This window comes from Giraffa tippelskirchi, chromosome 2 (genome assembly GCF_054371585.1).
Source record: "Giraffa tippelskirchi isolate mGirTip1 chromosome 2, T2T-mGirTip1v1.2.pri, whole genome shotgun sequence".
Taxonomy (NCBI): domain Eukaryota; kingdom Metazoa; phylum Chordata; class Mammalia; order Artiodactyla; family Giraffidae; genus Giraffa; species Giraffa tippelskirchi.
Window position 1 is genome coordinate 129,168,212 of NC_137276.1, and position 25,607 is coordinate 129,193,818.

General features: G+C 41.6%; 1 protein-coding gene across 3 annotated transcripts in view; it reads left to right on the forward strand.

Annotated features, from left to right (window-relative positions):
* Window positions 1-25,607, forward strand: part of SCHIP1 (schwannomin interacting protein 1) — a 992,315-nt gene that overhangs the window by 319,123 nt on the left and 647,585 nt on the right. For all 3 annotated transcript variants that reach the window (XM_081570681.1, XM_081570689.1, XM_081570682.1), the window contains 2 exons: window positions 8,393-8,473; window positions 19,846-19,981. In XM_081570681.1, the coding sequence (XP_081426807.1) occupies window positions 8,406-8,473; window positions 19,846-19,981 (204 nt within the window). In that variant the 5' untranslated portion in view covers window positions 8,393-8,405. The remainder of the gene's footprint in view (window positions 1-8,392; window positions 8,474-19,845; window positions 19,982-25,607) is intronic.

Consider the following 25,607-nt stretch of genomic DNA (forward strand, 5'->3'; position numbering starts at 1 on the left):
CCTGCAGATGTATCTGATGGTATGTCTGAGGGCTTGAAACTTGACCCTACTCTGTCTTTGGCTTTTAATCAGGGATGTGTAGAGAAGGAGGTCATAAAATTTGTAAAAACACAAGGGTAACGCTAAGACTGATAGAATGGATTTCTGGAGCCCATTATTCAGAGAGAAGTAAGCCAGAAAGAAAAACAACAATACAGTATACTAATGCATATATATGGAATTTGAAAGATGGTAACGATAACCCTATATGCAAGACAGAATAAGAGACACAGATGCATAGAACAGTCTTATGGACTCTGAGGGAGAAGGTGAGGGTGGGACGTTCTGGGAGAATAGCATTGAAACATGTATATTATCATATGTGAAACAGAACACCATTCCAGGTTCGATGCATGAGACAAATGCTCAGGGCTGGGGCAATGGGATGACCCAGAGGGATGGGATGGGGAGGGAGGTGGGAGGGGGGTCCAGGAAGGGGAACACATGTAAACCCATGGCTGATTCATGTCAATGTATGGCAAAAACCACTACAATATTGTAAAGTAATTAGCCCCCAACTAAAATATATAAATTTATTTAAAAAAAAAAAAGACTGATAGAATGACCATTCAAAATAATGCTGCAGAGTGGTACAAAACTGAGCTGGAATTAAAAGCAAGAATGAAAGAGATGAAATTGAACAGAGATTAAAGTACAGTCTTTTATTTAGATTTTAAGGAAAATTGTACAATTAGAGCTTGTGAAAGACATATTCTGATTTCAGTGTCAGTGAATGCTTAGAGGTTTTATCTGACATTAACATCAGACCATGATTTTTATATGGCTTCTAAAAATATCACCATAATAGCCTGAGTAGTAGGTATACACTGTCAAGATAAAAGAAAAAAAATGAGCTACATTAATTGAGCATTTACAATGTACTTTGTACCAGTAGATGCTTACAGATGTTTGCTCAGCAAATTCTGATGATGGCCTTTTGATATAGATATTATTATTTCCATTTTACCCATAAGAAAAGAGACCCGAGAACTTTCAGCACTTGTCTAAGTACACTCAGATGAGAGTGGTGAGGATGAGAATGAAAGTCAGGTGCAGTGCCACCAGAGCCCATGCTGGTAACCAGTAAGTCCCATGTCATTGTTGTTGTTCAGTCGCTAAATCGTGTCTGACTCTGCAACTTCACGGACTCATGGACTCTAGTACACCAGGCTCCTCTATCCTCCACTATATCCTGGATTTTGCTCAAATTCATGTCCGTTGGGTCAGTGAAGCTATTGATATCTAACCGTCTCATCCTCTGCTGCTCCATTCTCCTTTTGTCTTCAAAGGGAGTCCCATGGTCAAGTCCATGTGGGGGGGTCACCACATTTGTCACTGGGTACCACATTTAAAAAGCACATTGACACCCCCAAGAGCATCAAAGGGTTAATATTGTGAGGGTTCTGGGACCATGTAAAACTACTTGCAAAGAGCTGAGGATGTGTAGCTTGGAGAAAAGAGATCTTGGAGGGGACATATACCTATACTTAAACATTTGAAGAAATTTTCCTATAAAAGAGAGAATACATTGTTTTTCTTGTTTTAGAAAGCAGAACAAGGATTAATGGGCAGGATTTATGGAGAAATAGCTGGTGATGCAGAAAAAAGAATGAATTTAGTAAAGATTCAGCCTGCTCAACAGAGAGCACTTTTTTGTTTAAGCAGTGAGGTGATAGACACTGGAAGTGCCTAAGAAAAGTGTACATGGCCATCTGAGATGATGTTGGCAAACATTTCTGCACATTGGAAAACCTGGATTTGATTCCTCTTTCTGGTTTTTCCTGGCCTTATGAGTCTGCACAAATTACTTAAATCGTCCTGAGCCCATTTCCCCATCTTTAAAAATGAAGCTAAGAATGCTGGCTTTACAGTCTTATTGAGCACATGAAATGTGGCACCCATGATAGCATGGTGCCTTCAGTATCAGCTCCTTCCCCACCCATCTCGGGGCTGTTTGAATAGCCAGCCTCTCAGGTTCATCGCCATCCCATGGCAATTCTAAGAGTTCTCTATGGTACCACTTGAAGAACAGTTCATTTGATCAAATGAAGATGCTGACTGATCTATGGATTTGATTTATCTTTGTTATGCTGGTTCTCATTAATTTGGATAAATAAGAATAAAATAGTTTGATTTCCCTCTTCTCCCTCATCACCATCATCACTAATTATTTGTAAACAATAATAACTGAAGACATTTTGGCTGAAACTAGAAAGAAGATTTTTCTTCTGTGGAGATTAATTAGTATTATAATGACATTAAATCAGCGGTTCTTCATCCTGGCTACACTTCGAATCACCAGGGAGTTTAATAAAAATACCAGCCCAGACAAGTCAAATATGAATCCCTGGGGCTGAGGTCCAAGAATCAGTATTTCTTGAAAGCTTCCTTTGTGTGATACTAATGAGGATCTGGGGTTGAGAGCCAGTGGTCTACATATATTTTAGATTTTTTTTTTTGTTACACAATAATCTCATTTAGCTTAATTCTTGGAGGACACACTTTCTCTGTGATGTTCAGCTCAGCTCATTTACTTTTTAAATCTGACTCTGTTGTTTTTTCATTATTGATTTTAATGTAGAAAGTGAAGTCTAGAAGTTTTTTTCCTGCTAATTGACCACAACTCTGTATTAAATCCCTTGCTAACACCAGCGTGTATCTTTCCCAGCTCTGTGCTCTCAGGAAGATATGCGAAAACTAATAGTCAATATGTGGACTTCTGCCTCCTTACCCTCCCTCTGTTTTCCTCTCAAACTATCTAGAAACCCAAGAAAGCTAAAATCTTCTGGAAATGGCCAATCTGCTTTGTACGCTTCTATTCTCCAGTCGTGATTGAGGAATTTGAGGGATGGGATTCAGAGTCTTCACTCAAAACACACAGGCCTGTGGGGCGAGCTTCTCTTTCATGCTGGTCCTAACTGCTCTATCCATTTGCCTGGAAGTCTGGTCCGCTTCAGGGCCGCATTGTGTCCTTGAAAGCTGTCAAATTTGATTGAGAAATTGGGGTACTTTGAGTGAGCAGATTAGGCATTTCATTATAGCTGTAGCTGACTTGGGTGCTGATGTAAATCATCTCAGCTACTTGAAATGACCGTAAGTTAAGCGATAGTGGTGTCGTGGCAGTTGATCAGTTATTCCCCCTTGGAACATTACATTTATTCTGAATGCTCAACAGGGTTTTGTGGTAGACAGTTGGTAGGAAGGGAGGGGAGGCTGCAACTCTATTCTACTTGAGACCGTATGCAGGAGCTTTGGGTGCAGTTTTCTGTCTATCTCTCAGTGAAGTTTGGCATGTGCCCATAAACAGAGAAGAGCAATTACTAAGGTCATTAATCAGGAAAGAGGCTGCTTGTGACTCTGTTGTTTTTGAGGATCATTTACTAACTTAAGACCTTAGGTTGAGTGCTATTTTTTTGTAAATGTTGAGCCAGGCTGGGTGCGAGAGTAGGAAATTCATGATTGCAAGTCACACAGTCTTCTGACATATTAATATAATCATTTTATTGTGCTGTGCTTAGTCACTCAGTCGTATCTGACTCTGCAATTCCATCCATAGACTGTAGCCTGCCAGGCTCCTCTGTCCATGAGATTCTCCAGGCAAGAACAGTGGAGTGGATTGCCACGCCCTCCTCCAGGGGATCTTCCCAACCCAAGGATCGAACCCAGGTCTCCCACATTGCAGGCGGATTCTTTACTGTCTGAGCCAGCAGTAAAGTCCAAGAATACTGGAGTGGCTAGCCTATCCATTCTCCAGGGGAACTTCCTGACCCAAAAATCGAACCAGGGTATCCTGCATTGCAGGTGGATTCTTTACCAGTTGAGCTATCTGGGAATCCCCAATCACTTTATTACCCAGTGGCAATTATTGACAGAATGAGCTAAAGTTATCTAATTTAAACCTATTGGTAATTGTAGTGTATCACTTCCTGAGGATGTATAAATTAACAAATTAACAAACATTAACAAATTTGCTAATATTATAAAAAATGTTCTCATTATGGACTTGAGCCTTGTCTTTGGTTGCTGAGTATAGCAGCAGGTCCCACAACACTTCATGTATATCTGTATTGACTAAATTGTTAATTTCTTATTGTAATAATACAATATTTTAAAGTATCCTTTTTACAAGGCTGTTGTTCCCACAAGACCATAGAATTATAAAAATAAGACTTTTCATGCCTACCACCACTGGCTTAGTTCTCTGTGGTGCCCTTTAATAACATTTGTCAGATTTTTAGTTACTTTTTCAATACGCATCTCCTAAACTGTAGGACCATAAGAACAGTAACCATGTCTAATATTTTCATCATTGTGTCTTCCATGTTTTACATCATTCCTGGCACATAGAAGACATTTAATATAGCTGTAAATGACCGAATAAACTTAATAATGGACCCTGAATACCAGCGGCACAGACCAGACAAGGGTGTTTTTTCCCTTGCCTCTGAGCATCCCACTTGAGCAACCACAACACTGTGTTGGGCTGTTGGCACCATATAGTGGCCATATCTAATCTAGCATGTTTTCCCCACCACTTGGTTATTCCTTTCTCGGGAGGAGAAAATACATTCGTTATTCTAATGTCTCTAGCACAAATTTTTTTCTTATCCTTTTCTCTTCTTTACTGTAACTATAACCCTGGTCTTCATTATCTGGCCAATTTGAATACCCAACTAAATGATTGCCTTCATTCTCCTTCCTCACTCCCACCACAAGCCATTCTAAAACATCCCATTCAATCTCATTTTCCTGCTTCAAGTTCTTTGTTTCCCTATAGCAACATTTTTCGAACTGTAGATCACAATCCACTGATGATTTGTTAAACTGACTTGTTGGGTCACCACTGACCTTTCAAAAAATCTGAAATATAATTTAAAAATATCAGAGTACATTATATGTATCTGGAGAATTCATAATTCCTGAAACTTTTGTTTCAGTTTTAAACACACAGACACATACACACACACCTATTACCACATGATTAGATGTCAAATATTTTATGGTAGCCACAGTCAGTAGAAGTTTAGTAAAAGTCTGGTATTAAAATCTTCCAAACGGTACTTTGTAGTGGCGAGACTTGAGTTTTAATGTGATTTCCGCTGAGTTGCACATAACCTCTCTGAGCTTCAGATTTCTCAGCTCTATGCTATGGAAAATAATACTTGACTAATAGAGGCCACTGGGAGAACTAAATGAAGTAATACATGCAAAATGTCACAACAATGTTTTGTACACATTGCGTGGCCAGTGACTATTAGTTCTCTGCTTATACAAACTTATTTCCTTTTATAGTCCTACTTGTATTGTCCCCTTCCACAATATTTTTCTTTATTGTTCAAAAATAGCCTGAACATTTTACTTCTACTCTTTTTTTCCAAAGAACATCGGTCACTTTTATAATCATTTAACAATGGCACTTCAAATCATCATTTCAATAAAGGAATACATTCGTTTAGTTTGATGTTCACAGCCATGGAAATAAATTGCCATCAGATGGCAATAATGTCAGTATAGTCACTTTCAATGAATCATTTTGCTTGTTCACAGGTGAGCAAGATCCTTTAGGTAGTGTAGAAAGATACCAGATCTAACTGGACCCAAACAATAGCTGCATCCCAGACCCCCTTACCTGAGTGGGCAGGCCAGGTAAATAGCTTCCTGCCCTCCTCTCCCTTTTCTCATACCTTCAGAATGGGACCTCAGTGGGGTTTAGTCCTGCTTGGGCCTGCCTGGGTTGCGTTTCTGAAATCAATGACCTAATTTTTTAATTGATACTTAGTTGATTCACAATATTAATTTCAGGTGTGCAACATAATGATTTACAATTCTATAGATTATACTACATTTAAACTTATTATAAAATATTGTCTATATTCCTTGTGCTGTACAATATATTCTTGTAGCTTATTTACTTTATATGCATTAAGAGTAGCTTATACCTTGTAATCCTTTGCTTCTGCTTTGTTATATCCATTCATGTGTTTTATGTTTTAGATTCAGCATCTAAGTGATAACATACAGTATGTCTTTGTCTGACTTATTCACTAAGCATAATACCCTCCAGGTCCATCCATGTTGTTGCAAAGGACAAAATGTCATTCATTTTATAGCAGAATAGTATTTCATTGTATGTATATACCACATCTTCTTTATCCATTCATCTACTGGTGGACACTTAGGTTGCTTCTCTATCTTGCCTATTGTAAATAATGCTGTCATGAATATTGAGGTGTGTGCAGCAGTATCTTTTTAAATTAATGTTTTTGTTTTCTTTGGATTCTACTCCTTTATTTTAATATCTTCCTTATCAGTTCAGTTCAGTTGCTCAGTTGTGTCTGAGTATTTGTGACCCCATGGACTGCAGCATGCCAGGATTGCCTGTTCTTCACCAATTCTCAGCGCTTGCTCAAACTCATGTCCATTGAGTTGGTGATGCCACCCAACCATCTCATCCTCTGTCATCCCCTTCTCCTCCTGCCTTCAATCTTTCCCAGCATCAGAGTCTTTTCCAATGAGTCAGTTCTTCACATCAGGTGGCCAAAGTATTGGAGCTTCAACTTTACCATCAGTCCTTCCAATGAATATTCAGTAGGATTGACTGGCTGGATCTCTTTGCAGTCCAAGGGACTCTCAAGAGTCTCCTCCAACACCACAGTTCAAAAGCATCAATTCTTTGGCATTCAACTTTCTTTATGGTCTGACTCTCACATCCATACATGACTACTGTAAAAACCATAGCTTTGACTATACAAACTTCATCAGTAAAGTAATGTCTCTGCTTTTAATATGATGTCTAGGTTTGTCATAGCTTTTATTCCAAGGAGCTAGCTTCTTTTAATTTCATGGCTGCAGTCACTATCTGCAGTGATTTTGGAACCCAAGAAAATAATGTCTATCACTGTTTCCATTGTTTCCCCATCTATCTGCCATGAAGGGATGGGACCAGATCATGATCTTAGTTTTTTGAATGTTGAATTTTAGGCCAGCTTTTTCATTCTCTTTCACTTTCATTGAGAGGTTCTTTTGTTCCTCTTTGCTTTCTGCCATAAGGGAGGTGTCATCTGTGTATCTGAGGTTATTGATGTTTCTCCCAGCAATCTTGATTCCAGCGTGTGTTTTATCCACTCCGGCATTTTGGATGATGTACTCTGCATATAAGTTAAATAAGCAGGTTGACAATATACAGCCTTGACGTACTCCTTTCCCGATTTGGAACCAGTCCATTGTTCCATGTCCACTTCTAACTGTTGCTCCTTAACCTGAATACAGATTTCTCAGGAGGCAGGTCAGGTGGTCTGGTATTCCCACCTCTTGAAGAATTTTCCAGTTTGTTATGATCCACACAGTAAAGGCTTTAGCGTGGTCAATGAAGCAAAAGTAGATTTTTTTTTTTAATTTTCTTGCCTTTTCTATGACCCAGTGAATGTTGGCAATTTGATCTCTTGTTTCTCTGCTTTTTCTAAATCCAACTTGAGCATTTGGATGTTCTCTGTTCACATAGTGTTGAAACCTCGCTTGGGGAATTTTCAGCATTAATTTTGCTAGCGTGTGAGATGAGTGCAATTGTGTGGTAGTTTGCATTCTTTGGCATTGCCTTTCTTTGGGATTCGAATGAAAACTGACCTTTTCCAGTCCTGTGGCCACTGCTGAGTTTTCCAAATTTGCGGGAATATTGAATGCAACACTTTAACAGCATCATCTTTTAGGATCTTCCTCATGGGTATTACCTTTACGTGTTAGCTTACTAATTCCTGTCTATTCTTCAAGACACAGCACAGCTGCTATAGTCTTCCTTGACCATTGTAGCACCCAGTGATTGTCTTAGGCTCATAGGAGCAATGGCATATATTCACAGTTCCTCCATCTTTATCCAGGGCAGACTGATGCTTTGTTTATAGTGGGAGCTCTGAAAAAGCTTACAGAATGAAAGGAAAAAAGGTTCAGTGGTGGTGACACCATTGGGAATGAATGAGACTATCTCTACAACTTACTAGTTGGACAATACCATGGGATTTGTAACACTCTACTCATGGCTTTTATTCCTCTGAAACAGTTTAATATTCTACCTTCGTCTTTGTGTAACGTAAATGACTTACATGCCTTAGATATGAATGTTGATCTAAGTGGTAGAAATAAAAAGAAAAGCAATGTTAAAAGGCAAAACCACATTTTCTTTCTATGGTATGGTTATTTATCTACTATCCATCAACAAGAACTTTTAGGACTGTATTAATAAAATGAACAAAAGTGCATATGTACTTACTTTGTCAATTAAATTTAAATTGGCACTTTTATTGATGTAAATGACAGCTTTATGGATTCATCTATATTGAGGCATTATTTCTGTTTGTAGTCACCAACTGGCCATGGATGTGGAGAATAACATCCAAAAGTGTCACCTCAATCTACAGCCCTTGGAATCAAAGGTGAAAATGTAAGTTATTTTAAAGTTTACGTTAAAATTTTTGTGTTTTTACAGTTCTTACTCTATTAATCCCCGAACTATTCTGGAGTTCGTGGGTATAAGAATCACACATTTATTCACATTTATATTTATATATTACACAGTATTTCTTCCCAGTTGTAAGTAGCAACAAAGCTGTCTTGAGCACACAGCACCATCGATAGATAATGTAGGGAATTATTTGATTGTCATCACTTTGTTTCTTGGTTTTTCCCTTTCAGGCAAAGTAACATTCTTCAACTCTCACTAGTATTTCTCACTGCCTTTCTTCTCTATAACTTGGTTTATTCCACCTTAGGCCATGTCTTTTACACACACACATGCACACTCTTTCCACCCTCTTCCTTCTGTTTCCAGTCCAGCTCTTGTCCAGTTATTTTGAGAAAAAATCCTTTCCTTTTCTTTCTCACTTCTTGTCCTTTCCTTTCTTATTCTTTCTTAATATGGCCTAATGAGATTCTCCTTCTCCCACTGCAAATGACTAAAGCATAAAAATACTGCTATATATACCTCAGTATTAACAAAAATAAAACTAATGAGATCCAAAGAGAGACAGGCTGTATTCTAGAACAAAATAACAACCTTCTAAAACTTTATTAAGAAAGGATCCATCATAGTCATTTTGGTTGGCTGGTTGGTTTAGTCAGTAAGTCATGTCCTACTCTTGTGACCCCATGGACTGTAGCCTGGCAGGCTGCTCTGCCCATGGGACTCTCTAGGCAAGAATGCTGGAGTGGGTTGCCATTTCCTTCTCCACATAGTCACTTTAGAAGCAATTTTAAACTGTTTATGTTTGTACTCTGTGATCCTTTCCCATTCCGATTTTTTCTTTGGAGATAAGTTATGGGCATTACTAGTGAGTGTATATAGTCTTTCTCTCTCTCTCTCCCCCTCTCCCTCACCTTCCCTCCCTCCTTTCCTCTCTCTTTCCCTCTCTCTCTCTCTCTCTCTCTCTCCCTCTCTCTCTCTCTCTCTCTCACACACACACACACACACACAGCTTAACACTCTGAAAAGCATGTATCTGGAGAATCTGAACATCTGTGCTTGGTCAGGAACACTGATCATTTGCAAAAAGCCCAAAGAGGAATCTTTTAGGAAAGAAGTCACCTTGAAGAGGGGAGCATTGAGGTGTACAACTTTGAAAAAGCAAGCCACTGCTGAATTTAGGAATTGAAACAGAAATGATGCAGATATACAATATCCTGCTGGATAAAAGCAAATATTAATACACACCCCTATAAATCTACATTAACCTTGGTTCTCAGTAAAAAGCTTGCCTCTGAGTGAGCACATAGGGCTGCCTCTCAAGGTAAAGTTCAGATGTGGCTCCTCAACCACTTGGGCCCCCTGCTAAGTAGCTGTGTGTCACACTTACTAAGTGAATAATGAATCAGGCTACCAAATCGTTTTATGTAAGCCGTGTGTCAGCCTCATTCCACAAGATGTTAGTTTCCAAATATAGGTTGCTTTATTGTTAGGAATTTTCTCATTAAGATAACATCCTCTTAACTGAAAAAGCACTGGAAAGGCAGGTTGGTTGTGTGAAAAATTAAAGTGATTAATTTGTATGCTGAATTGAAGTTAAGAAACCTCCCTGGTCTTTTTTAGTTTTCATCTTCTCCAGTCTGTAGAGACAGAGGGGCAGGTGCCAGGGAGAGGAGCAGGCAAAGGAAAAAAGAATCTCTGTGCCTAAGAGCCCAGTAGCTCTGAGACTCTGGGATTTTATATGTAGCTGGTGTGATGGAGGAGTCTCAGCTCAGTGAGGTGCAAACAGAATGGTTTTATCTCTTCTAATAACTCTGAACCCCATTTCCACTCAGTGGAGGGGGATGAGGGAGAGAAAACTTAATCTTACCCAATAACGGAGTTTGAGTCCCATCGGAGAATTGCCTCCAGTTCAGTGACTCTTGTCTAATCTGGTTATTAAATTCTTAACTCTCGTGACAGTTTGAACACCTCCCCTCTGCACGCATTATATCTTCCCTACAGCTGTGCAGCCGGCTCCCTTCCCTTCCCTCTCCTCTTTCTCTTCCCTGTCACCCCTCCTCCCTCCTCCCCTCCCCTCCTGGCGTGCCTCTCCCACCCTCTGAGTGCTAAACACCAAGGCTGCCCCGGGTTTCCTGTTGATGGTGAGCTTTCACACCCTACGCAGTTCCTTCCTTAAAAGAGTTGGGACTCTGTGGGAAGGGTTGCTGGGTCTCCCCTGAGCCCCTGCCAGTGGTGTGGGTTGCACCCCTCATTGTGTCTCCTGCTTTGCTGGTGGTCTTCCCCAGGCTGACCTTGGCATTCTCAGCAAGGAATATCTTGGCATACACCCATTCCTGCTTCTCAAGGGACCTTTAGACCTACAGAGCCTGGGGTATGAAAGGTGGGGTTTTATTCCATGTTCCAGAGTTACTGTCAAACTTCACAGGCTTTCTCTTATGGTCTTCTGTCTTCTCTTGGTGGGAACCAGCTGGAAACCTATCTTTCCCAGGTAGAAGGGGGATGGGGAGAAGGAGAAGCTGGGGTTACTACATGATAACATTTGCTTTCCTGTAGACTCTTCAATCCCCTCCCTGATGAGGAGAGAGAAGTAGGTTCCAGTGAAGGTTTTCTGGACAGTCCAGCCCCTGCAAGCCCCGAGGTGGGATGCCCTTTGGGAGGCCAATCTCTGGTGGGGGTCAGAAGGAGCAGGAAAGGATCTCAGTCGTTCCCTCACACTCAGGACAACATTAAAAGGAAACAGTTTGATAAGAGCACCTCCCTGGTGGTTCACTTGGTAAAGAATCTGCCAGCAATGCAGGAGACCCAGGTTCAACCCCTGAGTGGGGAAGATCCCCTGGAGAAGGCAATGGCAACACACTCCAGTATTCTTGCCTGGAAAATCCCATGGGCAGAGGAACCTGGCAAGCTGCAGTCCACGGGGTCACAAAGAATTAGACATGACTCACATATACAATATTGTAAAGTAATTGGCCCCCAACTAAAATAAATACATTTATTTAAAAAAAAAAAGAGAGAGAATTAGACATGACTTAGAGACTAAACCACAACCAGTAGGTGGCAGTGCCACCTGGAAGGAATTAGAGGCCTGTGAGGGAAAGAACAAATGTGTTGAGAGTGGAATTTAGAGGAAATGTCAGGAAGAGCACATCCCTTGGCTCAAGAATGCCACCGTTAAGAGGTAATTTTATGTTTTAGACTTGGAGGATCAAAGAACTGTATCAAAAGGGCAAAAGCAATCAGGATTGCACAGCTATTAATTAAAAGTCACTTTGGGGAGGTTAAAGGCAGGAAGATCAAGCAAAGGAAAGCCTCTTAAGTCAGAAAACTTAGTGAAAGCAAAAGTAATAGTGAAAGCACCATGACAAATGCTCTCATGCAGCCCTAAGACAGTAAGTATTCTTTAAAAAAAATTTTTTTTTAATTGAAGGATATTTGCTTTACAATATTATGATGGTTTGTGCCATACATCAACATGAATCAGCCATAGGTATACATGTGTCCCCTCCCTCTGGAACCTCCCTCCCACTTCCCACCCCATCCCACCCCTCTAGGTTGTCACAGAGCACAAGGTTTGAGCTAGGGCCAAGGCTGCCCAAGGGTCTGGGAATGAGTGCACATAGCAGAGAAGTGCAGGCTTTAGCAGGGAGGCCTGACTGCAGAGGAAGAAAATGGACCCTCCAAACCCCTTCAAATCCCTGCCCTTCACATCAGGATCACTCCTTGCATGTTGCAGTGAGACCTAAAGTACATCTTCTGAACAAGACAATTCCCCAAATAAAGTCAAACTTGTATCTTAGTAAAACCTGAATGCCTTTGTTTGAAAGTACTGCCTATCAATTTTTGTCAAAAGATTCATTAAAAGAAGCTGTGAAGGATGAGGGGTTGAGAGAGCAGACTTTGAGGCTAGAGCACCCTAGGTTCAAATCCCAGCCCTGCTCCTTGTCTGCTGAGTGACCTTGGGAGCGTTGCTTACCTCTCTGGGCCTTCATTGCATTCTTCTCTAAAATGAGAACACGAACCATATCTTAAAGGATCGTGGTGAGCTTTCAATGAGAAAATCTAAGAAAAACATTTACTCTAGTGTGTCTTTCCCATGCAATTGTACCTATTCTAAACATATTTTTATATCAAATTGGGCTAATAAAATATTTCCTATAAAGATCCTCAGAAATCCAGTATATCATATGCTGTAGTCCACCAGACTCCTCTGTCCATAGGATTCTCCCAGCAAGAATACTGGAGCTGGTTGTCATTTCCTCCTCCAGGGGATTTCCTGTCCCAGGGATAGAATTTGAACCTCTTGAAATGGCAGGCAGTTTCTTTACCACTAAGCCACCAAGGAAGCCTTTATGATTTGCATCTATTACTTAAAAATATTTGAAAGTGTCTGATTTGCTTAAGTAATTATAGTGATTTATCTAGAACCTCTATTTGTCAAGTATGGGGCTAAGTGACTTAAATATAAATAGCATATCTTTGACTCCTTGCAAGAATTACAAAGACATTATTGCCGTTCCCATTTTGCACATCAGCAAAGTGTAGGCCTGAAAGTTTAGTACTTTTCCCAAAGCCACAGCTAATAAGAAGTAAAACTGAGCAAGAGTCTACATCACTCTAATATGCCTGCAATGCTGGAGATCCAAGATCAATCCCTGAGTCAGGAAGATCCCCTGGAGAAGGGCATGGCAACCCACTCCAGTATTCTTGCCTGGAGAATCCCATAGACAGAGGAGCCTGGAGGGATACAGTCCCTAGGGGTCACAAAGAGTCAGACATGACTGAGTGACTAAGCGTGTGCAAACATGTTTAGTTTCTGGGAGGTTCTGGTTCAAGACATCAACACAGAAAGATCCTGAACCATGTCCTCCCACAGACACACTGAATCTACAACTACAACTACGTATGGAACAGTTCCCTCTGGGCGGGGGGAATTAAAAACTGGTAGAGTGGCCCCTTCACATTGGGCAGACAAGAGAGAAACCACATCAAGGTGGATAGGAAAGGCTGAGACACAATCTCTCCATAAAACCCTGGTGTGATGACTCCTATTTGGAAGTGCACTCTAAATCTTGAGCTTCTCTCTGAGGAGACAAAGAGTTATACTCTTCATTGAACACCCCAACTTTCATGACCGGCCCCTGAAAGATGAGTCCCCCAAGCATTTGGCTTTGAGGACCGTTTGGCTCATGCTTACGATATCCTAGAGGTTATGGTGAACTGAGGAACGTCTCATAAAGAGCCTGTGTGCAGATTCACCAACTCCAGGGCTCAGCACAGAAGCATCCTTTAAAAAAGTGCCCAGACTTCATGTCAAAGAAACTCATTTGCTGATTTGAAAGCTGGTCAGCCCTGGCACACAGGCTCCCTTTTACAGCAGAGGAGTAGGATATGGACCACAACCAATGGAGAAAGTGTTCTTATAAACAGTTACCACTCCCAGGGCACAGTGAGAGGGAGCAGACCCAGGAGCTCAGTCTTGATGTGAAACAGGAGGCTTCTAATTAAGTGCACATCTAAGGGCTGACTGTAAACCTTTCCTGAGACATTGGGGGGTGGGCACTATCTTCAAGCTGTCCCTCGGCCATACTCCAGAGCTTCAGCATCTCTTGCAGAGGAGCTCTTGTGAGTGTCTGGGGCCCCAGTTTTTACATCTGGTGCCCTGGATATTGGGCTTCCTTGGTGGCTCAGTGGATAAAGAATCTGCCCACAATGCAGAAGAGCAGGAGCCTTGGGTTTTATCCCTGGGTCAGGAAGATCTCCTGGAGGAGGGCATGGCAACCCACTCCAGTATTCTTGCCTGGAGAATTCCATGGACAGAGGAGCCCGGTGGGCTACAGTCTATGGGGTCCCAAAAGAGTTGGACATGGCTGAAGCAATTGAGTATGCACACCCTGGCTACTGTGACTGCCACCCAGGGAGTGTTACCCCGTGATCCCTTCCTGGCTCTGGAGGCCAGCAGGGCTTGTGCTTATGGTCCCACAAGACTGTGTATATTTATACTTTTTTGAAGGCTGCTCCCTGAGGGTCTGGCTTCCAATGAGTCCAAATCTAGGTGCTGACTGAGATCCTCCCCTTTGTGGCACTCAATGGTCTGTGTGTGCGACTCAGTCGTTCAGGCATGTCTGATTCTCTGCAACCCCATGGACTGTAGCCCGTCAGGCTCTTCTGTTTATAGGATTTTCCAGGCAAGAATACTGGAGTGGGTTGCCATTTCCTTCTCCAGGGGATCTTCCTGACCCAGGGATTGAACCCATGTCTCCTGCGTGGGCACACCCTTACCTACTGGGATTTATTAAAAATGAAATGGGTTCTTTGGATAAGCAGAAGCTTGGGAGACAACAAAGAGCTGGGGCAAGGTTGAATGATAAGGTTTATCTCCTACACAAGGCCAAACCTTCAAGACTGGGAGAGGGGGCTGTTTCATCTAATACATAGAAACTGGTAGTTGCAAGTAACAGAAACTCAACTCAAACTAACTTGTATTTAAAAAAAGAGATTTTTATTATATTACCTAACATAAACACACAGGGGGCACAGTTACCAGGCATCTCTGTCTTCTTCTGTAAGCTCTTCTCTCTTCATTCTCTCCCAGCATTGTGGCAAACTGGTCATGGATAGCTCAAGGCTACCAATTGAAAACCTCCAGGTGCAAGAGGGGGCTTCTCTTTCTGTAGCCTCTCGTTGCCTGGCTTGAGCCATGTGAGCTTCTATGAACCAATCACTGCCCTCTGGGTGTTCATTCTGGCACACAAGCTGCTCTCTGCAGTGGAGGGGTGGGATCTGCCTCATCTATAGCTCATTGGTTGAGGGTTGGTGGGTCCCCGTGGAGAAATGGGTGCTGGAACCAAGAGAAGGAGAAGTTAATGTTGGGCAGGCAAAACCTACCACTATGATAATAATAATATTAGTGAAGCCTTCCCCACAGCCCACGTGTGGTAGGACTGAGTGGGAGAATGCACGCAAAAAGAGCTGTATAAAATCAGTTGTTGTTTCCTAAGATACTTGCTGCTGCTGCTAAGTCGCTTCAGTTGTGTCTGACTCTGTGCGACCCCATAGACGGCAGCCCACCAGGCTCTGCCATCCCTGGGATTCTCCAGGCAAGAACACTGGAGTGGGTTGCCATTTCCTTCTCCAGTGCATGAAAGGGAAAAGTGAAAGTGAAGTTGCTCAGTCGTGTCCGACTCTTAGCGACCCCATGGGCTGCAGCCTACCAGGCTCCTCCATCCATGGGATTTTCCAGGCAAGAGTACTGGAGTGGGGTGCCACTGCCTTCTCCACATAAGATACTTAGACTTGTGTTTTCTTTGATGGTGCCCTCTTTTCCCATCCTCAAATTCCACTTACTTTGGGTAATAATGTATTTTTTTAAACTATTTGGTAACTTTCACACAAGAATCCAGATTTCTGGCTGCCTTTGAAAAGTTGAAGGTCTGATAACTACAGACTGTGCCTTGATGGGGATTCCTCCTCACAAGAGGCAAGTATTGCCCAGTCTTGCCCCCACCTGACCCCGTCGACATCAGGATCCTCTTCCTGTCTTCATACCCTCATGCTCTGCTGTCTTTTCTGGGACCCACCTGCATCCTGCCTGGTACCTTCACTTCCATGCATTTGTCCAAGGTCTTTTCCTCTTCCTCCCTAGCAGTCTAAATCCCATCCATCCTTGAAAACCAATTGCAAACCAGGACTCCCTCAAGCCTCCTCTAAGCATCCCAACTCTCAGAGTGTTCTCTTCTGCTCTTCTCTGTAAGGACATCCAAAGATGACCAGCACTGCTCAGGCTGTGAGTCCCCAAGTAGCTGTGAGTGTGGGAGAGAAGCCCTTGCATTGTAAAACTGATGAGGTGTACAAAGAAAGGGTAGAGACAGATGATTATGCCATCCCTGAGACAAGAGAAGGTAAATTGGAACTGACCTGGCAAAGAAATTGAAAAATGTATTTATCACCTCTTTTGAAGTAAATTTCTATACCTTATTTATAATTCAACATATGGGAACACGCAGAGAGTGCTCCCTCACTGCAACCAGCTTTTAAAGCATTTTATTGATGGTATTGCTTAGTTTCAGAAGTAAAAATGTCAAGGTAGTTGGTGTTCAGGGTTTCCACTGCAGCTGTAAAGGAGACTTGTGAGTAGGAATTGTGATAAAGCTGCAATAAGAGAGTGAAAAAATGATTCCCTTTGACCGAGGGACGAATGCCTCTGCATTTTGTTTTAATTCTCTCCTACAGTAAAATAACATTTCGAGATGGTATTTTGAGGGCTAATATTAGACTAATTTAATCTATGAACATCGTATCAGTGCAAAGAGGAGTAAGTGTATGATGCAAATACTTTTCTATGATTCAGAGAGCAATAATAGCAAGGCTCTACCATTGAAAAGAAATAGTGTAGCAATTTAGAATAGTAGCCCTAGTGATGTGACTGGCCTTTCATTTTTGACCTTTAAATTAAAAAAAAAAAAAGAACAAAATATAATATGCTTTCAACTAAGTAAAGCTGTTTTCATATATGTAGACAAGGATAATAAGGTAAATATTCAAAAATTGAAGTAGATTTTTAATTAAGGAAGTGAGTGGGCTTATATCAGTAGATGATTTTAATGCCTATTTTAAAGGTATTTTATATATATGTATGTATGTATGTATATATATATATACACACACACATACATATATATATATATATATATATATATATATAAGATTCTGATGCTGGGAAATATTGAGGGCAGGAATAGAAAGGGGCAACAGAGGATGAGATGGTTGGATGGCATCCCTGATTCATTGGACGTTAGTTTGGGCAAACTCTGAGAAATATTGAAGGACAAGGAAGCTTGGTGTGCTGCAGTCCATGGGGTCACAAAGAGTCAGATACTAACCAGCGAATAAACAACAAACAACAAATGTCATATTTTATCAGTTAAGAAAAGAAGAGGATATCCTTCCACCTGGAAGGAAAGAATACTCTCTTTTTAATCTTTGACTTAAGGAAAACTGGTATGTCACTTTCCAGATTCCATAGAACTAGAAAGGAGAAGAGAATGCTTTAAATTCTTTGTAGATCTCACCTGGGTTTTTGTCCAGCATTGTTTTGTTTTTTTGAAGGTGTCATGCTGCCCCCTGGTGTTCATCAAGCTAAGATGTAGCTTCTCGAAGTGAAAGTCACTCAGTCGTGTCCAACTCTGCGACCCCATGGACTATACAGTCCATGGAGTTCTCCAGGCCAGAATACTGGAGTGGGTAGCCTTTGCCTTCTCCAGGGGATCATCCCAACCCAGGGATTGAGCCCAGGTCTCCCGCATTGCGGGTGGATTCTTTACCAACTAAGCCACAAGGGAAGCCCAAGTTCTCAAAAGGCTACTATATTTTCTTTCTATATTTTCTGAATAACCAAGGCAATTAAAAAGTGGGGCTTGGAGAGAGGAATACTTCATAGTCCTATAAACGTGTGGGTATCCTATGGGTTGTCAGTATTCTCTATTTTTTAAGTTACTTTTAAAAAATCACATGCTTTTAAGTCCTTGACGGGCAAGTTTACAAGCTGTAGCTGTCCTAAAGTGGCAGAACTTCTCAGCAGTGCTCTGGCAGCTGCCCAGCGAGCGCTTTAAGCACTTTGGATGACATGGAAATTAGCTGCCAAAAGTTTGATACTCCTTTAGTAAAATGGATCCCAGAAGAAACAATGGGATTACCACACTCAGCCAACCCTTACAGGACCCTCTTAATCTTACAGGACCCTCTCTGAGATCCTGTTTAAAATTTTAAACCAAGGGAAAATAAATAAATAAGGGCACATTTTGAGAAGACATTAAATGAGGAAACAGTGACCATCTATGACCCAAGGCAAGAAGCTCCTGGCCTCTAAGTAAGGGCCCCAGAAGCTGAAGTTTCATAGTTTCAGGAAAATTGGCCTCTGATCCCAGGGTTGTTTCACTGTAGCTTCTGGACTTTTCCTTGAACATTATAACTCACAAAGCCTTAATAAATTAGGGAACACATACAAATGTTTATGTGTTCTTTATGTCCTCTGATTGTTGAGAATGGACAGTCTTTGGGCCATTCTAGCCAAATGAAAGCAAATGTTGGTTTATACAAAAACACCTTCAGTGACTTTGGTTGTATGTGGAAGAATTGAAGAAGATCGAACGCTTCCAGGAGTTGAGAAGAGATCATGATAGAATCAACGCAGCCGTTTAAAACTGTTTTCAAAAGCTGAATCCTGACAGTTGGTGTTCATGTCTAGCAACTCCCAGGAGGAAATAGATTCAGTTCCCTGGTCACATGTGAAAATCTAGATGTTAATCTCTTCAAAGTTTAGAAGCTAGTCCAAATGGAGAAAAGTCACTTCGCTTTTATGAAAAAGTGAAGTGAAGTGAAGGGAAGTCACTCAGTCGTTTCCAACTCTTTGTGACCCCATGGACTGTAGCCTACCAGGCTCCTCCCTCCAGGCAAGAATGAAGAAGAGGTTTCTGTTATTCAGATCAGCAGATGACTCTTTTGAGAGTTACTAACCACAGGAAATAAAAAACTTCCTTGGGTGAAATCTCAAGAAGCCACCTAATCATGAGTTACTTTAATTTTCTGAATAGTACATAACACTTTCAAATATTTTTGTCTTGTCTGTCCACCTCTTTGTTTATTCATCATACATTACCTGTTTCCTTCCACAGTATGTAAAATCCATGACCGCAGGGCACTTGCCTGTCTTGTCCCAGAGCAGAGCCAATGCTTTTGGTCACATAGACTATACCATCTAACATCATGGAACACCCTTCACCTTGAAGTCTATGTGAATGGCCCCCCTAGGGCTGTGCTGTCCCCTCTGTCCAGAGCCAAGTGCTGACCCTGGCACAGAACAGTTCTTCAACAATAATTTATTATTCTCACTTGAAAAAATGATGAGAAGTTGAAAGGTTTGCTGCTGCTGCTGCTGCTGCTAAGTTGCTCAGTCGTGTCCGACTCTGTGTGACCCCATAGACAGCAGCCCACCAGGCTCCGCCGTCCCTGGGATTCTCCAGGCAAGAGTACTGGAGTGGGTTGCCATTGCCTTCTCCAGTTGAAAGGTTTTGTGTCCCATAAATCAAAGCACGTACATTTACATGTGCATACTGGTTGCACTTTGACAGATGACTTTTTCTGACTAAGTTGATTCTTGTAGACTGGTTTAGTTCAGGTAAGCTTGTGAAAGTCAAACCAATAACAGACAGTCCAGGTCTTCTGACTTCCCATGTCACGTTCTGTGTGCTTCAGGTTCCTGGTCAAAGTCAATCCCTTCGGACTCCTTGCGCTTGTCAGAGTCTGAGTCTATGATTGGAGTGATGGTGCCTGTGCTTTTTGTTTGTTTTTGGCAGCATTCAGCGAGCATGGCGTGAATACCTGCAGCGGCAGGAGCCCCTGGAGAAGCGGAGCCCGTCCCCGCCCTCTGTGTCCTCGGAAAAGCTGAGCAGCTCTGTCAGCATGAACACCTTCTCAGATAGCAGCACACCCGTGAGTGCTTGTTTCCTTCTCATGAGCTGGTTGGCCAGTCATCTGGTCTCCAGGGCTTTGGCTCCAAGAGAGGAATCTGGGGATGTGAGCAGGTGGTTTGTGATTTACAAGTTGCTTGTTTGCTATAGTAAGGGTTTTGTCCTCTCAAAGGTGTGGGTCATGAAGGCCAAGTGAACCTTATCAAGGCTCAGGGAATTGCCTGCATTTGAAATCAGTTGAAACTATTCATTTGTGTGTTGGCATTGCTATGTTACTGAGAATATCTTTTTACTTTTCTTGATGATAATGTGTTCCTTTTAATCTGCACTGTTGGTAGACTTTTGTGGCACAAATAGGATAGATTAGCTTGGTTACTAGGATTTTAAAGAGACCTTTCATGAGAAGAATTGAAAGGGGTCTCGAATTCAGAGGTTGCATCTTAGTCTTTCAGGGCCAGGCAAGTAACCCATGTGACTGATGGGGACTGAGTTGTGACTGGCTCACCTAAAGGGACACCCCCGCCTTCCCCCCCACACACACTTCCCCCGGCTCCTGGAAGTGTGTTGCCAAGTGTTGCCAAATATCATTTGCCTTCTTCAGAAGATTTTTAAATGTTGGCGACCAGTAAGAAAATTTTAAATGAAAATAGACCATGCCTGCAGACCACAATTTTCCCAGGTCCACTAGTTTAAGAACTCTGGAGTACAGGGTTGAGGAATGGAGGAATTTGAGGGAAGCCTCTGTTTAAAAAACAGACAAACAAAAAAACCCACCAAATGTGTAAGGAAATAAATGATCAGGCAATTGTAACACGGAGTTGTGTGGATTTAGCCATTGTGATCAGTTACCATAGTCACTGGAGTACTGAAATAAGTTAGGAAGAGAAATGAACTATACAAGTGTATTGTTATTTTTTTAAAATCATCCTTGACTACTTTGTAATCAAGTTTATTTGGTTGTAGAAATGCTTCCCAACAGCCAAAATAATGCATTCACATTGGGATCAAGCAAAGGTACTTTGAAATGTTTTCAGATGATTGCATTGCATATTCTTTAATAAATGGCTTTATCTAGTTATGGATTCTAAAGAGAGAAGTAAGTTAAGTTAATGGCTGTGCAAATAACGGTGGCAGAAGATCTATTTTTAGCTGACATTAGAAATGGAATACTGTGACTCTGCACTTTTTAAAGACAGTTTTGGTAGGGGGCCTGTGTTGTCTTAACTGGCCTCACTGTCACTAGAGGGTGCTCATGAACCACTTTGGAAAATGTCTGCATTTAGCAAAGTTTGTATTTAATTCTTGATTTGTCAGTGAAGAAGGATGTGCAAATTGAGTGTTTAGATACCTTCGCTGTGAGTGTTAATAGAAGGTACAAAGTAAATGACTTTGAAGACTTGATTTGAGTGATGGAAACTGAGTATGAGAAATCACTCTGCCGCTGAGTTAAAGGCTTGAGTTTACTGCCACCTTTGTACTTTCTCAGCCCCAATTCCAGACAATATCAACTGTCTAGAAATCCCTGATGGTTTTAGTATTGCTTTAAGATAGTTAACCTTTTGGCTTATTGAAATTCTGGAAGAATCTATCTTTGCTTTATATTTATGCTGCTGCACCGCTTTGATTCTAGCACCTCAAGTGTTTTTGTGCCTAAAATGCATGTTCTTCCCCCTCGTTGGTCATTATGTTTACGTCTATCTTTGCACAGCTTTGCTAATGGTTTTGCCTTATTTAATGTAGCCTAGACTCCAGGTACCCTGAGGTTTCTTAGTAGAGGAGATTTTCCCTTTCTGGTGTGCCCAGCAATTTGGTTTCTCATAAGGTGTGTCAGACTGAATTGAGAGTGGCACCCTGCTCCACCACCATGTCATCATGCCTTAGCTCTGTGCCCGTGGGACAAAGATGACTCTATTTCCTGTGTGGGAGTCTGGATCACTCCTGACTGCCTACAAACACTGAAAATCAAAACAGACTTTCAAAAATCATTACCGGAATTAGCTTCAGAAAGCAAGCACATCCTGCCCAGAATTCTAATGTTGACTATGAGAACAACTTTAGTATTGATGATGGCAGTGGTGTGACACTAAATACAGAATAAAACATGAAAATATAAGATGTTGGCACATTTCCAAGTCTCTCATTTGTCAGGCAGGTAAAATACCAAAGCCATAATTGTTTAAAACTTTATGCTTTGTTGTTTGGAATTGGTATAACTAAGGTTGTTTTATCTTCCATGATTATCCCTTTGCTGAGGCTTCATTCAAAAAGATTCATTCATTCTCACATCTTTTGTTGGTGACAGTTCCATGAAAAGAAAGTAACTTGGCTCTAGCTTGACTGACCTGCCACACCCACTGGGTTCATATATATTCTCAGGGGAGCCTCAGATAGGAAGACTTGGTTTTAGCACCCTCTGATGAGTAGACCTCAAGTTTATTGAGGGGATAAGGATGACCCCCAGCTCACCTTGGCTAAGCCTGTCATAAAGAAAAGAGCTTTTTCAAATAATCAGAAATCCTTTGGAACTTCAGGGTTAAAAGCCTTTGGTCCAAGTCAAATGCTGTCAGTGAGGTGTCTCCCTAGGGGCTTTCCCAGGCTCCTGACTCCTGCTGGATCCTCTCAGCTTGCTGAACCACAGTCCTCTTCCTCTGGGCTTGATCTGTCACTGTTGCTGCCGAGACCATCGTCTGTCTTCTCCAGTCTGATCAGCTGCCTGTTTCCTTCTAAGCCTCTACTAACCTCTAACACAGCCTCAGTTGGAAGCCAGTCTGCCCTTGCCTAACCTGTGGGCCATGCCAGCTGCTCACCCACCCCCGTACCTATAATAACTGCAATTACTGTTCATACTAGCTGTCTGCTCTGGGCATGTGCTACATGGGAAGCCAGAAACCTGATCCGGGGGAGTCCTTGTGCTGAGCTGAGAATGATGCCTTTGCATGCTCCTGTTCTCTTTTGGCCAAGCATGTAGTTAATACAGTTCTTAGAATATTTCGGCTATAAATTAAATAGCAACAGTAATGTTTCCGTATGAGCTCTCAAATTCATCATCTTAGTCCGAACTGAGCACTTGTTGTGTGCCAGGCACTTCGCTAATGCTTTCTGTGGATTATTTCCTTTAATCCTCTCTATGACCATATAAAGGAGGTACTGTTATTGTCTCCATTTTACAGATGATGAAAATGAGACTTTGAGAGATAACCAGCTTGCCTTGGATTACTCACTGGGCTGGAGCCTGCATGCTTTACTGTTCTACTATATTGCAGCAATTGAAAATAAACCTTCATTTAGACATGGTCAAGCAGTGAAAGACACAATCATTGCATTAATACATTTCTAGGACTGTTTTGCAATTTAGTAGGTATAAACAGTGAATGAAATAATTGAGAAAAGAATGCTTATTTGATTTTATAAATTGCCTCATTCAATGCTCTTTGATTAAAACCTCAAACCTCAGCTGCTCAATGCCAAATTAAAGAGCAACAGGAGGGAAGATAATATTACGTTATGTTAGCAGTTTGCATATTAAGTGCCCTTTACCACAGTGTATCATGTGGCAACAGAAAAATTTGTTTTAGAAATAGCAGTTTTGAATAGCAGCTGTTATTAAGAAAAGGAACTTGTGGGTATCAAAGTGAGATGCAAAGAATATCTTTTTTTAACCATAAAAATATTAGTTATTGCATAGAGGACAACACTGGAAAATGCTTTGTGTTTTGTTTGTTTGTTTTTCTTAAGCAAATTCATGTGACCAAATATTTATTCTTTTAGTTCCCAGTTTTAAGAAATCTGTGATTTGTGTAATAGGATATCATAGAAAGAAACTATAGAATGGTACCTTGTAAAGCATTAGGTTTATACCTTTTTTACAAATCAATAGCATATCCCTGCATAAATACAAAAAAAATCTTTCGTTGTTTGGACACATTCTTAGCCCCATTTGTTTTGAAGGGATTCCCTTTGCCTGGGCCTTCCTTCCTGGCCACACCCACTTACTCTCATTGGTTCCCATACTGTTACCGTCTGGCCTGTAGGGGGCAGTGTGTATCAGGGAATAGAGCCCTGGCTTGCTAAGAGGACCTGAGGACCTGACTTAAAATAGCAGTTCTGCCACTTCTTGTGAGTCTAAGATTATCACTTGAGAGGCCCTTCTTCAACTGCCAACTGGAAATAATAGATTTAGAGATAGAGATAGATTGTTATTGCTGTGAAGATTAAATAGCATTGCATATCTAAAACAGCACAGAGCCTGGTCCCTGAGGTCTCTCAATAAATGTTAGTTCTGAACACACTCTTGAAAACACTCCATGCCTTCAAAACACTGTGGAAAACTTGTGAAGAGCACAGGTGACATTTTTACCTTGATTCCCATTGAGGAGCCAGGGCTGCGTGCAGCCTGTTTTCAATTCACCTGATGAATCCATGAGAATCAAATTGTGTCCTAAAGTGTGTGTGTGTATTTTTTTTTCATATGTTCAGGGTATATATGAATAAGTGTATAGGTTTTGAGATTGGAGCTGTACTTTAAAAAGTAATATATTATGCATTTATTTTAGCATTGCTCCTTTAAAAACGAATTTTCAATGCTCAAAGTTGAAGTCAGGTGCAAGCACTTTTGCCTCTAAACGAGTTTCTTTTGATAAATCACACCCACATACATAGTAAAAGAAAAGTTTTGTTGTTCAATCGTTCAGTTTTGTCTGACTCTTTATGACCTCTTGGACTGCAGCATGCCATGCTTGCCTGTCCTGTACTGTCTCCCAGAATTTGCTCAACCTCATTTCCAGTAAGTCGATGATGCCATCCAACAATCTCATCCTCTGTCTCCCCTTCTCCTCCTGCCCTCATTCTTTCCCAGCACCAGGGTCTTTTGCAGTGAGTCGGCTGTTTGCATCAGGGGGTCAAAGTATTGGAGCTTCAGCTTCAGCTTCAGCATCAGTCCTTCCAATGAATATTTAGGGTCAATTTTCTTTAGGATTGACTGGTTTGAAAAGAAAGTCTAGATTATTCTACTCACTTCAGACCTGAGGAAAAACAAATGGAGGGCTCTACAGCATGTCAGGGGAACAGGGTTTCCTGGCCTCACCTCTCAGGCAGGCCAGTGCAGAAAGTGCCGTTCCAGCAGCTGCCCACACACCCCACCCTACCCCCCCCACCACCCCAAGGCCCTACTTCACTCTGGTTTGGAGCAATTACAGTTCTTGTGATTCTTGAGCAGTTTCTGTAGTTCTTACCATTCTTGACCAGGTTCAGCAGCAGTGGTCTGGACCAGTTCAAGACCCTGATACCCTACTTGTCCTGGCGAAAAGCTGTGGGGCCCTCATATTTATGGGGTTGCTGGAATGGTCCTGGCTTTTGGCAAAAGTACTGGGTAGTCAATAACAGGCAGCCAGGTGACCCACCATACCTCCCCAAGGACACCACCAAAGCCAGTACTGCTCCTGCCTGCCAGACATGGCAAGTGTGCCTATATTAAATATGCTCAATTATCCTCAAGTTTTATTACCCTTTTTGAGATTTACAACCTCTAGGCTTTAAATATATCAGGAAAAATCTAGTGACTAAAGGGAGAAAGTCTTCTTACAAAGTCACACTTGTTTTAGGAGGAAACTCAGGCCCTAAAAGACTGGACTTCCAGTACAGTCTTGAGA